This window comes from Sorex fumeus, unplaced genomic scaffold (genome assembly GCF_029834395.1).
Source record: "Sorex fumeus unplaced genomic scaffold, SorFum_2.1 ptg000296l, whole genome shotgun sequence".
Taxonomy (NCBI): Eukaryota; Metazoa; Chordata; class Mammalia; order Eulipotyphla; family Soricidae; genus Sorex; species Sorex fumeus.
This window is the reverse complement of record NW_026606353.1, coordinates 25,001-38,843: the sequence shown is the minus strand read 5'-3', so window position 1 is coordinate 38,843 and position 13,843 is coordinate 25,001. Positions and strand designations below refer to the sequence as shown.

General features: G+C 44.4%; 1 protein-coding gene across 1 annotated transcript in view; it reads right to left on the bottom strand.

The window, feature by feature from the left end:
* Nucleotides 1-13,843, bottom strand: part of LOC130018856 (granulocyte-macrophage colony-stimulating factor receptor subunit alpha-like) — a gene marked incomplete at its 3' end in the record, with an annotated part of 46,241 nt that overhangs the window by 22,816 nt on the left and 9,582 nt on the right. The window contains exons 3-5 of the mRNA XM_056109536.1: nucleotides 12,723-12,859; nucleotides 4,993-5,155; nucleotides 1,655-1,784 (exon numbers count right to left, since the gene is read on the bottom strand). Of these exons, the coding sequence (XP_055965511.1) occupies nucleotides 1,655-1,784; nucleotides 4,993-5,155; nucleotides 12,723-12,859 (430 nt within the window). The remainder of the gene's footprint in view (nucleotides 1-1,654; nucleotides 1,785-4,992; nucleotides 5,156-12,722; nucleotides 12,860-13,843) is intronic.

The window sequence follows — 13,843 nt, the reverse complement described above, 5'->3', positions numbered from 1 at the left end:
TGTACCAAGAGAATTCTCCAAAGATAAGGTGCATGTGTGTGTCTGTGTGTGTTTGTAGACCATGAAAATTCTTGAAAGATAAGGTGTGTGTGTGTGTGTGTACCAAGAGAATTCTCCAAAGATAAAGTGTGTGTGTATCTGTGTGTGTTTGTAGACCATGAAAATTGTTGAAAGATAAGGGGTGTGTTGTGTGTGTGTACCAAGAGAATTCTTCAAAGATAAGGTGCATGTGTGTGTCTGGTTGTGTTTGTAGACCATGAAGATTCTTGAAAGATAAGGTGTGTGTGTGTACCATGAGAATTTTCAAAAGATAAAGTGTGTGTGTATCTGTGTGTGTTTGTAGACCATGAAAATTCTTGAAAGATAAGGTATGTGTGTGTGTGTGTGTACCAAGAGAATTCTTCAAAGATAAGGTACATGTGTGTGTCTGTTTGTGTTTGTATACCATGAAAATTCTTGAAAGATAAGGTGTGTGTGTGTATGTGTGTGTGTGTACCAAGAGAATTCTTCAAAGATAAGGTGCATTTGTGTATCTGTTTGTGTTTGTAGACCATGAAAATTCTTGAAAGATAAAGTGTGTCTGTGTGTGTGTACCAAGAGAATTCTCCAAAGATAAGGTGCATGTGTGTGTCTGTGTGTGTTTGTAGACCATGACAATTCTTCAAAAATAAGGTGTGTCTGTGTGTACTAAGAGAATTCTCAAAAGATAAAGTGCGTGTGTGTATCTGTGTGTGTTTGTAGACCATGAAAATTGTTGAAAGATAAGGGGTGTGTGTGTGTGTGTGTACCAAGAGAATTCTCCAAAGATAAGGTGCATGTGTGTGTCTGTTTGTGTTTGTAGACCATGAAAATTCTTGAAAGATAAGGGGTGTGTGTGTGTGTGTGTGTGTGTACCAAGAGAATTCTCCAAAGATAAGGTGCATGTGTGTGTCTGTGTGTGTTTGTAGACCATGAAAATTGTTGAAAGATAAGGTGTGTGTGTGTGTGTACCAAGAGAATTCTCCAAAGATAAAGTGTGTGTGTATCTGTGTGTGTTTGTAGACCATGAAAATTGTTGAAAGATAAGGGGTGTGTTGTGTGTGTGTACCAAGAGAATTCTTCAAAGATAAGGTACATGTGTGTGTCTGTTTGTGTTTGTAGACCATGAAAATTCTTGAAAGATAAGGGGTGTGTGTGTATGTGTGTGTGTGTGTGTACCAAGAGAATTCTCCAAAGTTAAGGTGCATGTGTGTGTCTGTGTGTGTTTGTGTACCATGGAAGTTCTCAAAAGATGAGGTGCATCTCTGTGTGTGTGTGAGAGTGTGTGTCTGTGTGTGTCTCTGCGTGTGTGTGAGAAAGAGTGTGAGAGAGAGTGAGTGTGTGTGTGTGTGTGTGTGTGTGTGTGTGTGTGTGTGTGTAGGGTCAGAGTTGTTTTATAGGAACTCAACAGTTGCTCTGAAGGGCTTGTTCGAGAGCCCCCCAGGGAGGCCACTTGCCATGCACCTGGTGGACCCGGGTTCGATCCCCGGCATCCCATCGGGTCCCCAGAGTGACCCCGCCAGGAGCGACCCCTGAGCACAGACCCGGGACGAAGCCCTGAGCATCTCCGGGTGTGGCTCAAAACCCAAAATTTTTCAAAAAAATTTGAAAAAAAAAAACCCCAAAACTCACTTACTTGGTATCACGGAGATACAGGAAATATTGGACGTCCTCGGGGGCCGCGCGACCTCTCAGCCACGTGCAGTTCATGAACTCTGCCCCGTAGATGAGGCAGGAGAAGTTTCGGGCGGCCGTGCCCTCCGCCCCTGCAGAGACGCCAGGATTGTGCGGGGCAGAAGACAGGGAGAGCCACCACTTTTTGGGCACGTGTTCCTAAGACGCACAAACACCCACAGGGAGGCCCCACGTCCCCCTGTGTTCCTCGCCGCGCTTTGCACAACATTCAAGACACAGTAACAACCCCAAATGCCCCGGTTCAATGGCCGGGCGCAGGAAGAGGTCCTGGTTTCTAGAGACCCGCCGCGGAGTACTACGCAGCTCTGAAAAATGATAAAAGGCGGTGCTGGGGAGACTCGGCCAAGGAGTGAATGAAACGAGAGGAGGCCGTGCTGCGTGGACTGAGTCAGAAGGAGAAGGGGAGAGACAGAGACACAGGACGCAGTGACTCAGAGCCAAAGGCAACCCCGCGGGGAGAACTGAGTCGTGCCCCTGAGTTTGTGAGGGAGGGAGATGGAAAGGGCGGAGGGTTCGGGGTCCTTGGGGGTGTGAGGTGGGACCCCAGTGCTCGCTTGGGATGATGTGCGGGAGAAACCCTCCTTGAGAGCATTGCCCATCACAGAACCTCAAAGAACACAAACATATTCGTTTTAGAAACGGGGGCTGGAGCGACAGCACAGCGGAGAGGGGGTTTGCCTTGCACAGGCACAGGCGTTCACAGACACACAGTCATTCACACACACAATCATTCACACACACAGTCATTCACGGACACACACACACACCATTCACAGGTACACACAGTCATTCACAGGTGCATACAGTCATTTACAGGCACACACAGTCATTCACAGACGCACAGTCACACACAGTCATTCACACACAGTCATTCACAGACACACACACACCATTCACAGGTACACACAGTCATTCACAGGTGCATACAGTCATTCACAGACACAGTCATTCACAGACACAGTCATTCACAGACACACACAGTCATTCACAGACACACAGCGCATCACACACACAGTCATTCACAGATACACACACACCATTCACAGGCACACACAGTCATTCGCATGTACATACAGTTATTTACAGGCACACACAGTCACTCACAGACACACAGTCATTCACAGACACACACACAGTCATTCACACAGTCATTCACAGACACAGTCATTCACAGACACACACACCATTCAGAGACACATACACAGGCATTCACAGACACACAGCGCATCACACACACAGTCATTCACAGACACACACACACCATTCACAGGCACACACAGTCATTCGCAGGTACATACAGTTATTTACAGGCACACACAGTCACTCACAGACACACAGTCATTCATAGACACACACACAGTCATTCTCAGGCACACAGCCATTCTCAGGCACACAGCCATTTACAGACACACAGTCATTCACACGCAGTCATTCACACACACAGTCATTCACACACAGTCATTCACAGGCACACACACCATTCAGAGACAAAGGCATTCACAGACACACAGCCATTCACACACAGTCATTCACAGATAGATACACACGCACCATTCACAGGCACACACAGTCATTCGCAGGTATGTACAGTCATTAACAGGCACACACAGTCATTCACAGACACAGTCATTCACAGACACAGTCATTCACAGACACAGTCATTCACAGACACAGCCATTCACAGACACACACACCATTCAGAGACACATACACAGGCATTCACAGACACAGCCATGCACACACACAGTAATTCACAGACACACACACCATCCACAGGCACACACAGTCATTCACAGGTGCATACAGTCATTCACAGGCACACACAGTCATTCACAAACACACAGTCATTCATAGACACACACAGTCATTCTCAGGCACAGAGACATTCACAGACACACAGTCATTCATAGACACAGTCATTCACACACAGTCACTCACAGACACAGAGACATTCACAGACACACAGTCATTCATAGACACACACACAGTCATTCTCAGGCACAGTCATTCATAGACACACACAGTATTCTCAGGCACACAATCATTCACAGACACACAGTCATTCACAGACACACACATCATTCACAGATACCCAAGTCATTCACAGACATAGTGATTCACACACACAGGCATTCATAGACACACACATACAGGCATTCACAGGCACACACAGTCATTCACAGACACACAGTCATTCACAGACACACACAGTCATTCACAGACATACAGACAGTCACAGACACACAGTCATTCACACATAGTCATTCACAGGCACACACAGTCATTCACACACAGTTACTCACAGGTACACACACAGTCATTCACACACAGTTACTCACAGGTACACATACAGTCATTCACACACAGTCATTCACAGACATACAGTCATTCACACACAGTCATTCACAGACACACAGTCATTCACAGATACTCATTCACAGACACAGTCACTCACAGACACACAGACAGTCATTCACACACATAGTCATCTACAGACTCACAGTCATTCACAGGCACACACACAGTCATTCACACACATAGTCATTCACAGACACACAATCATTGACAGACACACATAGTTATTCACACTCAGTCATTCACGGGCGCACACACATAGTCATTCACACACATAGTCATTCAAGACACACACAGTTATTCACACACAGTCATTCAGAGGCACACACTCATTCACACACAGTCATTCACAGGCACACACAGCCATTCACACATAGTCATTCAAAGGTGCACACAGTCATTCACACACATAGTCATTCACAGGCACACAATTATTGACAGACACACACAGTTATTCACACACAGTCATTCACACACAGTCATTCACAGGCACACACAGCCATTCACACACAGTCATCCACAGGCGCACACATAGTCATTCACAGACACACACAGCCATTCTCACACAGAGTCATTCACAGACAGACACACAGACAGTCATTCACAGACACACACACAGTGCCATTCACAGAGGAAGAGAGGAAAGAAAGAAGGAGGGAGAAAGGAAAGGAGAGAGGGAGGAGAAAGCGAGAGGGAATGCGGGCAGGAAGGAGGGAGGGAGGGAGGGATGGGACAGGAGGAGAAGGAAGGGAAGAGGGCAGGAAGGCGGGAGGGAGCAGACATCTCCAAATTTCACTGCAATATTCTCGACCTCGAACAACAGAACCCGGAGGGAGTCGCTGGGACCCTGCCCGCCTGCAGACCCGGGTGTGGACCCCGTAGAGCTGGGCTGGCCCTGCGGTGGGGGGCGGTGGGCTTCCCTACCTGGGTTGCCGTAGCTCAGGCCTTCCTGCACGGGGGTCTCCCGCAGGGTCCCGCGGACCGTGAACTGCACGCCGTCGCGCAGCGGGCAGAGCCGAAAGGTGCAGCCGCAGGTGCCCGGCTTGGGCGGAGACGCAGGCGAGTCCCAGGGCGAGAGGACGCTGGGCTGGAAGGCAGAGACACCCCAGGGTGGGGGCTGGAGCCACGGCACAGCGCGAGGGGGGAGGGGGAGGGCCTTGGCCTGGCGCGAGGCCGACCCGGGTTCGAGTCCCGGCATCCCCGAGGGTCCCCCGAGCACCGCCAGGACTCATTCCTGAATGCAGGAATCTCTCTCTCCCTTCCTTCCCTCCTTCCCTCCTTCCCTCCTTCCCTCCTTCCCTCCTTCCTTCCTTCCTTCCTTCCATCTCTTCCTTCCTTCCTTCCTTCCTTCCTTCCTTCCTTCCTTCCTACCATTCTTCTTTCTTTCTTTCTTTCTTTCTTTCTTTCTTTCTTTCTTTCTTTCTTTCTCCCTCCTTCCCTCCTTCCCTCCTTCCTTCCTTCCTTCCTTTCCTTCCTTCTTCCTTCCTTCCTTTCCTTCCTTCCTTCCTTCCTTCCTTCCTTCCTTCCTTCCTTCCTACCATTCTTCTTTCTTTCTTTCTTTCTTTCTTTCTTTCTTTCTTTCTTTCTTTCTTTCTTTCTTTCTTTCTCCCTCCTTCCCTCCTTCCCTCCTTCCTTCCTTCCTTCCTTTCCTTCCTTCTTCCTTCCTTCCTTCCTTCCTTCCTTCCTTCCTTCCTTCTTCCTTTCTCCCTTTCTCTGTCTCCATCTTTTCTCCTTCCTTCCTTCATTCCTTCCTTCCTTTTTCTTTCTTTCTCTCCCTTCCTTTCTCTCTTCTTTTCTTTTTCTCTTTCGTTTCTCTTTTCTTCCATCTTTCTTTTTTCTTTCTCTTTCTCCCTTTCTTTCCATCTTTTCTTTTCTCAATTCTATTTCTTTCCTTCTTTTCTCTTCCCTTCTTTCTCTCTTTCTCTGTCTTCCCTCCCCCTTTCTTTCTTTCTCTTTCTTTCTTTCTTTCTTTCTTTCTTTCTTTCTTTCTTTCTTTCTTCCTTCCTTCCTTCCTTCCTTTCTTTTTCTTTCTCTATTTCTTTCATTCTTTTCTTTTTCTATATTCATCTCTTTCATTTCTCTTTTCTTTCTTTCACTCTTTCTCCCTTACTTTCTTTCCTTCACTTCTGTTATAAATTAGACTCCTTCTTTCCTTCCTTTCTCTTTTCTTCTTTCTTTCTCTTCCTTCTCCTCCCTTTCTTCCTTTCTGTCTGTTTTTCTTTCTTTCTCTATTTCTCTATATTCTTCTCTTCTGTTTCTCTTTTCTTCTTTCTTCTTTCTTTTCCACAGTTTCTCCCTTTCTTTCCTTCATTTTTTCTAAATTCTACTCATTTTCTTCATTTCTCTTTCCTTCTTTTTTTCTCTTCCCCCTCCTCCCTTTCTTTCCTTCCTTCCTTCCTTCCTTCCTTCCTTCTCTTTCTTTCTTCTTTCTTTCTTTCTTTCTTTCTTTCTTTCTTTCTTTCTTTCTTTTTTCTTTCTCTCCCTTCCCTCCCCTCCAACTTTCCCTCTGTTCCTTTCCTTCTCTCCCTCCATCCCTCTGTCTGTCTCCCTCCCTCCCCCCATGCCTCCTTCCTTCCTTTCTTCTTTCCTTCTTTACCGTCTCTTTCTTTCTTTCTTTCATTCCTTCCTCCCTTTCCTTTCCCTCTTTCTCTCTTTCTTTTCTTTTTCTTTCTTTCTCTCTCTCTTTCTTTCTTTCTTTCTTTCTTTCTTTCTTTCCTTTTTCTCTTTCTTTCTTTCTTTCTTTCTTTCTTTCTCTCTCTCTTTCTTTCTTTCTTTCTTTCTTTCTCTCTCTCTTTCTTTCTTTCTTTCTTTCTTTCTTTCTTTCTTTCTTTCTTTCTTTCTTTCTTTCTCTCCCTTCCCTCCCCTCCGACTTTCCCTCTCTGTTCCTTTCCTTCTCTCCCTCCATCCCTCCATCTGTCTCCCTCCCTCCTCCCATGCGTCCTTCCTTCCTTTCTTCTTTCCTTTCTTACCTTCTCTCTCTTTCTTTCTTTCCTTCCTTCCTCCCTTTCCTTTCCCTCTCTCTCTTTCTTTCTTTCCTTCCTTCCTCCCTTTCCTTTCCCTCTCTCTCTTTCTTTGTTTCCCTCTTTCTTTGTTTCCCTCTTTCTTTCTTTCTTCTTGCTCTTTCTTCCTTCCTTCCTTCCTTCCTTCCTTCCTTCCTTCCTTCCTTCCTTCCTTCCTTCCTTCCTTGTCTGTCTGTCTTTCTTTCTTTCTTTCTTTCTTTCTTTCTTTCTTTCTTTCTTTCTTTCTTTCTTTCTTTCTCTCCCTTCCCTCCCCTCCGCCTTTCCCTCTCTGTTCCTTTCCTTCTCTCCCTCCATCCCTCCGTCTGTCTCCCTCCCTCCTCCCATGCCTCCAGCCTTCCTTTCTTCTTTCCTTTCTCTCTCTCTCTCTCTCTCTCTCTCTCTCTCTCTCTCTCTCTCCCCCCTTAAGCCTGTGCCTCCTCTCGGCTCTCTGCTCCTCAGTGATCTGTCACCGCGTGTAGGAGATGCTTTGAAAGCGGAAGCCTCAGTTTCCCCCCTGACCGCAGCAGCTGCTGTGCAACTGTCTCCGAGGTCGGCTGTCAACAGGCCCCGAAGGCCTGGGCAGGCTTCCGGAGGCGGAGGAAGTGGCCGGTTTCCCAAGACCACAACTTTTGCCCCAGACTTGGTGTTCACGGGAGACCCAGAATGGGGTAATTCCGGGGCATATGGTGAAATCTGAGAGGACACAGAGACCTTTTATGTCCTTCCTGGACCGAAACACGCTTGGATTTCAGAAAATGCCACAGAATTTCGGGCCACTTCGTTTTAAAATCAGAACGCCTTCTCTAAGTCTCTAAAACATTAAGAAAAAATAAAAGTCTGCTCCCCGAGGACGGTGTCTTCTCAGCCCTCCTTAATTTAATAAGATTTCCGTCGAATTTCAATAATAATGGTATTGCAATTTCTGAAGAGATCGGTGAATCAATCCATAAATCAACAACAAATAATATTTAATTTCTTATTATTCAATCATCATTACTATCCAATCGTCACTTATTCAATATCTTCTTAGATTTCAATTTTTTTAATGATATTTCAACTTCTGAAGAAATCAATAAACCAACCCATAAATAAAAACATAATAATATTTAATTTCTTATTATTCCGTGATCATTATTATCCAATTATCACTTATTCAATGTCTTCTTAGATTTCAATTTTTTTTCTTATGATATTTCAATTTCTGTAGAAATCAATAAATCCTAAATCAACCAAAATTAATAATATTTTGATGTCTTATTATTCAATTTTCATTATTATCCAGTTATCACTTATTCAATGTCTTCTTAGATTTCCATTTCTTTTTTTTAATGATATTTCAATTTCTGAAGAAATCAATAAACCAACCAATAAATCAAGCAAAAAATAATAATATTTTGATGTCTTATTATTCAATTTTCATTATTATCCAATCATCACTTATTCAATGTCTTCTTTGATTTCAATTTCTTTTTTTGTGATATTTCAATTTCTGAAGAAATCAATAAATCCTAAATCAACCAAAACTAATAATATTTTGATGTCTTATTATTCAATTTTCATTACTATCCAATTATCACTTATTCAATGTCTTCTTTGATTTCAATTTCTTTTTTAATAATATTTCAATTTCTGAAGATATCAATAAATCCTAAATCAACCAAAATTAATAATATTTTGATGTCTTATTATTCAATTTTCATTATTATCCAATTATCACTTATTCAATGTCTTCTGAGATTTCAATTTTTTTATGATACTTCAATTTCTGAAGAAATCAATAAATCAACCCATAAATCAACCACAAAATGATAACATTTCGATGTCTTATCATTCCATTTTCATTATTATCCAATTATCACTTATTCAATGTCTTCTGAGATTTCAGTTACTTTTTTTTAATGATATTTCAATTTCTGAAGAAATCAATAAATCAATCCACAAATCAACCAAAAAATAATAATATTTCGATGTCTTATTATTCCACGATCATTATTATCCAATTATCACTTATTCAATGTCTTCTTAGATTTCAGTTTCTTTGTTTTTTCTTTTTTTTTTTTAGACTTACAAACTTCTGTGCTTGGGTTTCGATTATACAATTTCTTACGGAAATTTAATTTCAACAAGAGCCGAGCGGACGGACCCCCCACCAAGGTAGTAAATTTTAGGTCGTCAGAGATCCAACCTACAAGATCTCAGTCTCCGGAATCCTTCGCGGGAGAGAAAAATGCTCTTGAAAATAGCACCCTTGGGCTCTCACATTAAGGCAGTGCAGGAAAATGTGCAGTTCCTCGATACTTTTGGAAACCCAGTTTGCTCTTGAAAACAACACACTTGGGCTCTCACATCAAGAAGGCAGCGCAGGAAAATGTGCAGTTCCTCGAAACTTTTGAAAACCCAGTTTGCTCTTGAAAACAACACACTTGGGCTCTCACATTAAGGCAGTGCAGGAAAATGTGCAGTTCCTCGAAACTTTTGGAAACCCAGTTTGCTCTTGAAAACAACACACTTGGGCTCTCACATTAAGGCAGTGCAGAAAAATATGCAGTTCCTCAATACTTTTGAAAACCCACTTTGCTCTTGAAAACAACACACTTGGGCTCTCACATCAAGAAGACAGCACAGAAAAATATGCAGTTCCTCAATACTTTTGAAAACCCAGTTTGCTCTTGAAAACAACACACTTGGGCTCTCACATTAAGGCAGTGCAGGAAAATGTGCAGTTCCTCGAAACTTTTGAAAACCCAGTTTGCTCTTGAAAACAACACACTTGGGCTCTCACATCAGCAAGACAGCGCAGAAAAATATGCAGTTCCTCGATACTTTTGAAAACCCAGTTTGCTCTTGAAAACAACACACTTGGGCTCTCACATTAAAGCAGCACAGGAAAATGTGCAGTTCCTTGCTACGTTTGGAAACCCAGTTTGCTCTTGAAAACAACACACTTGGGCTCTCACATCAGCAAGACAGCGCAGAAAAATATGCAGTTCCTCGATACTTTTGGAAACCCAGTTTGCTCTTGAAAACAACACACTTGGGCTCTCACATTAAGGCAGTGCAGGAAAATGTGCAGTTCCTCGATACTTTTGAAAACCCAGTTTGCTCTTGAAAACAACACACTTGGGCTCTCACATCAAGAAGACATCGCAGAAAAATATGCAGTTCCTCGATACTTTTGAAAACCCAGTTTGCTCTTGAAAACAACACACTTGGGCTCTCGCATTAAGGCAGTGCAGGAAAATGTGCAGTTCCTCAATACTTTTGGAAACCCAGTTTGCTCTTGAAAACAACACAGTTGGGCTCTCACATCAGCAAGACAGCGCAGAAAAATATGCAGTTCCTTGGTACTTTTGAAAACCCAGTTTTCCCAGAAAGTCCCCCCCAAAAAACTAGGAATACTTTCACGTTAGCCTACTCTGAGCCTGACCTAGCTAAGGATTCTCTCTCTCTCTCTCTCTCTTTTTCTCTCTGTCTCTCTCCTATTTTCAAAAAACTGTTCTATTTTCTAAAAGTCACTGCATCTTTATGACTCACTTTATTTTTATTTTTTATTATTTATTTTATTATTATCCTATCATTAATTATTATTATTTTATTATTATTTTATTCTATTATTATTTTATTATTTATTATTATTTATTTATATTTATTATTTTATTGATATTTTTATTATTATAATTTTTATTATTTGTTTATTATTATTTATTTTTATTTATTTTATTTATTTAATTATTTTATTTTATTTTATTTTATTTATTTTTAATTATTATTTTATTATTATTTATTATTTATTATTATTTATTTATATTTATTATTTATTATTTATTTTTATTATTATTATTTTTTATTATTTATTTTTGGCTTTTTGGGTCCCACCCGGCGATGCTCAGGGGTCCCTCCCAGCTCTGCACTCAGGAATCCCTCCTGGCGGTGCTCGGGGGGGGGGGACCCTGTGGGATGCCGGGACTCGAACCCGGGTTGGCCAACGCCCTCCCCGCTGGGCTATGGCTCCAGCCCTAGTAATTTTATTCTTGAAACATTAACACACACACACACACACACACACACACACACACACAAGGTGGGAACCGGGAAAGACACAAGAGACCCACCTCGAGCGCCTTGCAAAAATGAAATGAAATAAATAAAATTAAAATGAACAAAATTAAATAAAATAAGATATAAAATAAGACGCCCCCGTCCCATCCTGGAGGGAGGATGGTGGGACAGGGCTGGGCTGGCCCGGAAGATTCTCTCTCTCTCTCTCTCTCTCTCTCTCTCTCTCCTCTCCTTCTCTCTGTCTCTGTCTCTGTCTCTGTCTCTCTCTCTCTCCTTCTCTCCCTCTCCCTCCTTCTCTCCTTCCCTCTCTCTCTCCCTCTCTCTCCCTCTCTCCCTCTGTCTTCCTCCCTCTTTTCTTTCTCTCTCCCCTTCTCTCTTTCCTTCTCTCTCTCCTTCTCTCTCTCTCCTTCTCTCTCCTCTTCTCTCCCTCCCTTGTCTTTCTCCCTCTCCCTGTCTCCCTCTTCTCTCCCTCTCTCTTTTCTCCTTCTCTCTCTTCCTCTTCTCTCTCTCCTTCTCTCCCTCTCCTCCTCTCTCTCCTCTTTCTCCCTCTCTCTTTCTCTTTCCCTCTCTCTTCTCTCTCTCTCCCTCCTCTCTCTCTTCTCTTTCTCTCTTACCCTGTCCCCCCACCCTCTCTCCTTCTCTCTCTTTTCTCTGTCTCTTTCTCTCTCTCCCTCTCTCTTCCTCTCCGTCCTTCTCTCCCTCCTTCTCTCTCTCCTCTCTCTTCTCTCCCTCTATTTTCGCCTTCTCTGTCTTCCTCTTCTCTCTCCTCCTCTCCCTCTCCTCCTGTCTCTCCCCTCTTTCTCCCTCTCTCTTTCTCTCTCCCTCTCTCGTCTCTGTCTTTTCTCTCTCTCCCTTTTCTCTTTCCTTCTCTCCCTCTCCTCCTCCTTTCTCTCCTCTCCCTCCCTCTTTCTTTTTCTTCTCTCTCTCTTTCCCTCTCTCTCCCTCCTTCTCTCTCCTTCCTTCTCCCTCTCTCTCTGTCTTTCAGTCTCTCTCTCCTCTCCCTCTCTCTGCCTCTTTCTCTCTTTCTCTCTCCCTCCCTCGTCTCTGTCTTCTCTCTCTCCCTTTTCTCTCTCTCCCTCTCTCTCTGTCTCTGTCTCTCTCTCCCTCCTTCTCTCTCTCCTTCCTTCTCCCTCTCTCTGTCTCTCTCTCCTCTCTGTCTCTCCCTCTTTCTCTCCCTCCTTCTCTTTCTTTTTCTCTCTCTCTTTCCCTCTCTCCATCTCTCTCTGTCTCTCTCTCCTTCCTTCTCCCTCTCTCTCTGTCTCTCTGTCTCTCTCTGCCTCTTTCTCTCTTTCTCTCGTCTCTGTCTTCTCTCTCCCTTTTCTCTCTCTCCCTCTCTCTCTATCTCTGTCTCTCTCTCCCTCCTTCTCTCTCTCCTTCCTTCTCCCTCTCTCTCTCTGTCTCTGTCTCTCTGTCTCTCTCTCCTCTCTGTCTCTGTCTCTCTCTCTCCCTCCTTCTCTTTCTTTTTTCTTCTCTCTTTCCCTCTCTCCATCTCTGTCTCTGTCTCTCTCTCTCCTTCCTCCTCCCTCTCTCTCTCTCTGTCTCTCCGTCTCTCCGTCTCTCTCTGTCTCCCTCCCTCGCTCCGTCTCTCCCTCTCACCTTCAGGGTCACGGGCCCCAACTCCGGGTGCTGCATCTCACAGGCGAGGTGCTCGTACTCCGCCTTCTCCCGACACGCCCAGCGCAGCTCCATCCTCCGGGGGTCGAACTCCACCTGCACTCGGGGCCTTGGGGGGCCTGCGGGGGGCGGCGGGAGGGGCCCCGGGCAAGGGACGGGGCGACACTCAGACACACACACACACACACACAGACACAGGCACAGACACAGACACAGACACAGAGACACGCGCACACAAAGACACAGAGACAGAGAAACAGAGACACAGACAGACATAGACAGACACAGAGACCAACAACACATGCACACAGGCACACAAGACACACACAGACACACACAGAGAGACACACACACATACACACACACGAGACACGTGCACAGACACAGACACAGACACACGTGCACACAAAGACACAGACACACAAAGACAGAGAGACAGAGAAACAGAGACACAGACATAGACACAGAGACCAACAACACACGCACAAGAGACTCACAAGACACACACAGACACACACAGAGAGACACACACACATACACACACACGAGACACGTGCACAGGCACAGACACAGACACACGTGCACACAAAGACACAGACACACAAAGACAGAGAGACAGAGAAACAGAGACACAGACATACATAGACAGACACAGAGACCAACACACGCACACAGGCACACAAGGCACACACAGACACACACAGAGACACAGACACACACATACACACACGAGACACGTGCACAGACACAGACACAGGCACACGTCCACACAAAGACACAGAGACACAAAGACACAGACACACACAGACACACAGGACATACACACACACGGACACAGAAAGACACACACAGACACACACAGAGAGACACAGACATACAGACACACACAGACATGTGCACAAACACAGACACAGACACAGACACAGACACATGCAGGCACAGACACACAAACACAGGCACACAGACAGACACAGACACACAGAGACAGACACACAAAGATATGCACAGACACACAAATACACACAGACATACACAGACACACATGCACACAGACACACAGACACACACAGAGACACAGACACACACATACACGCATGAGACAC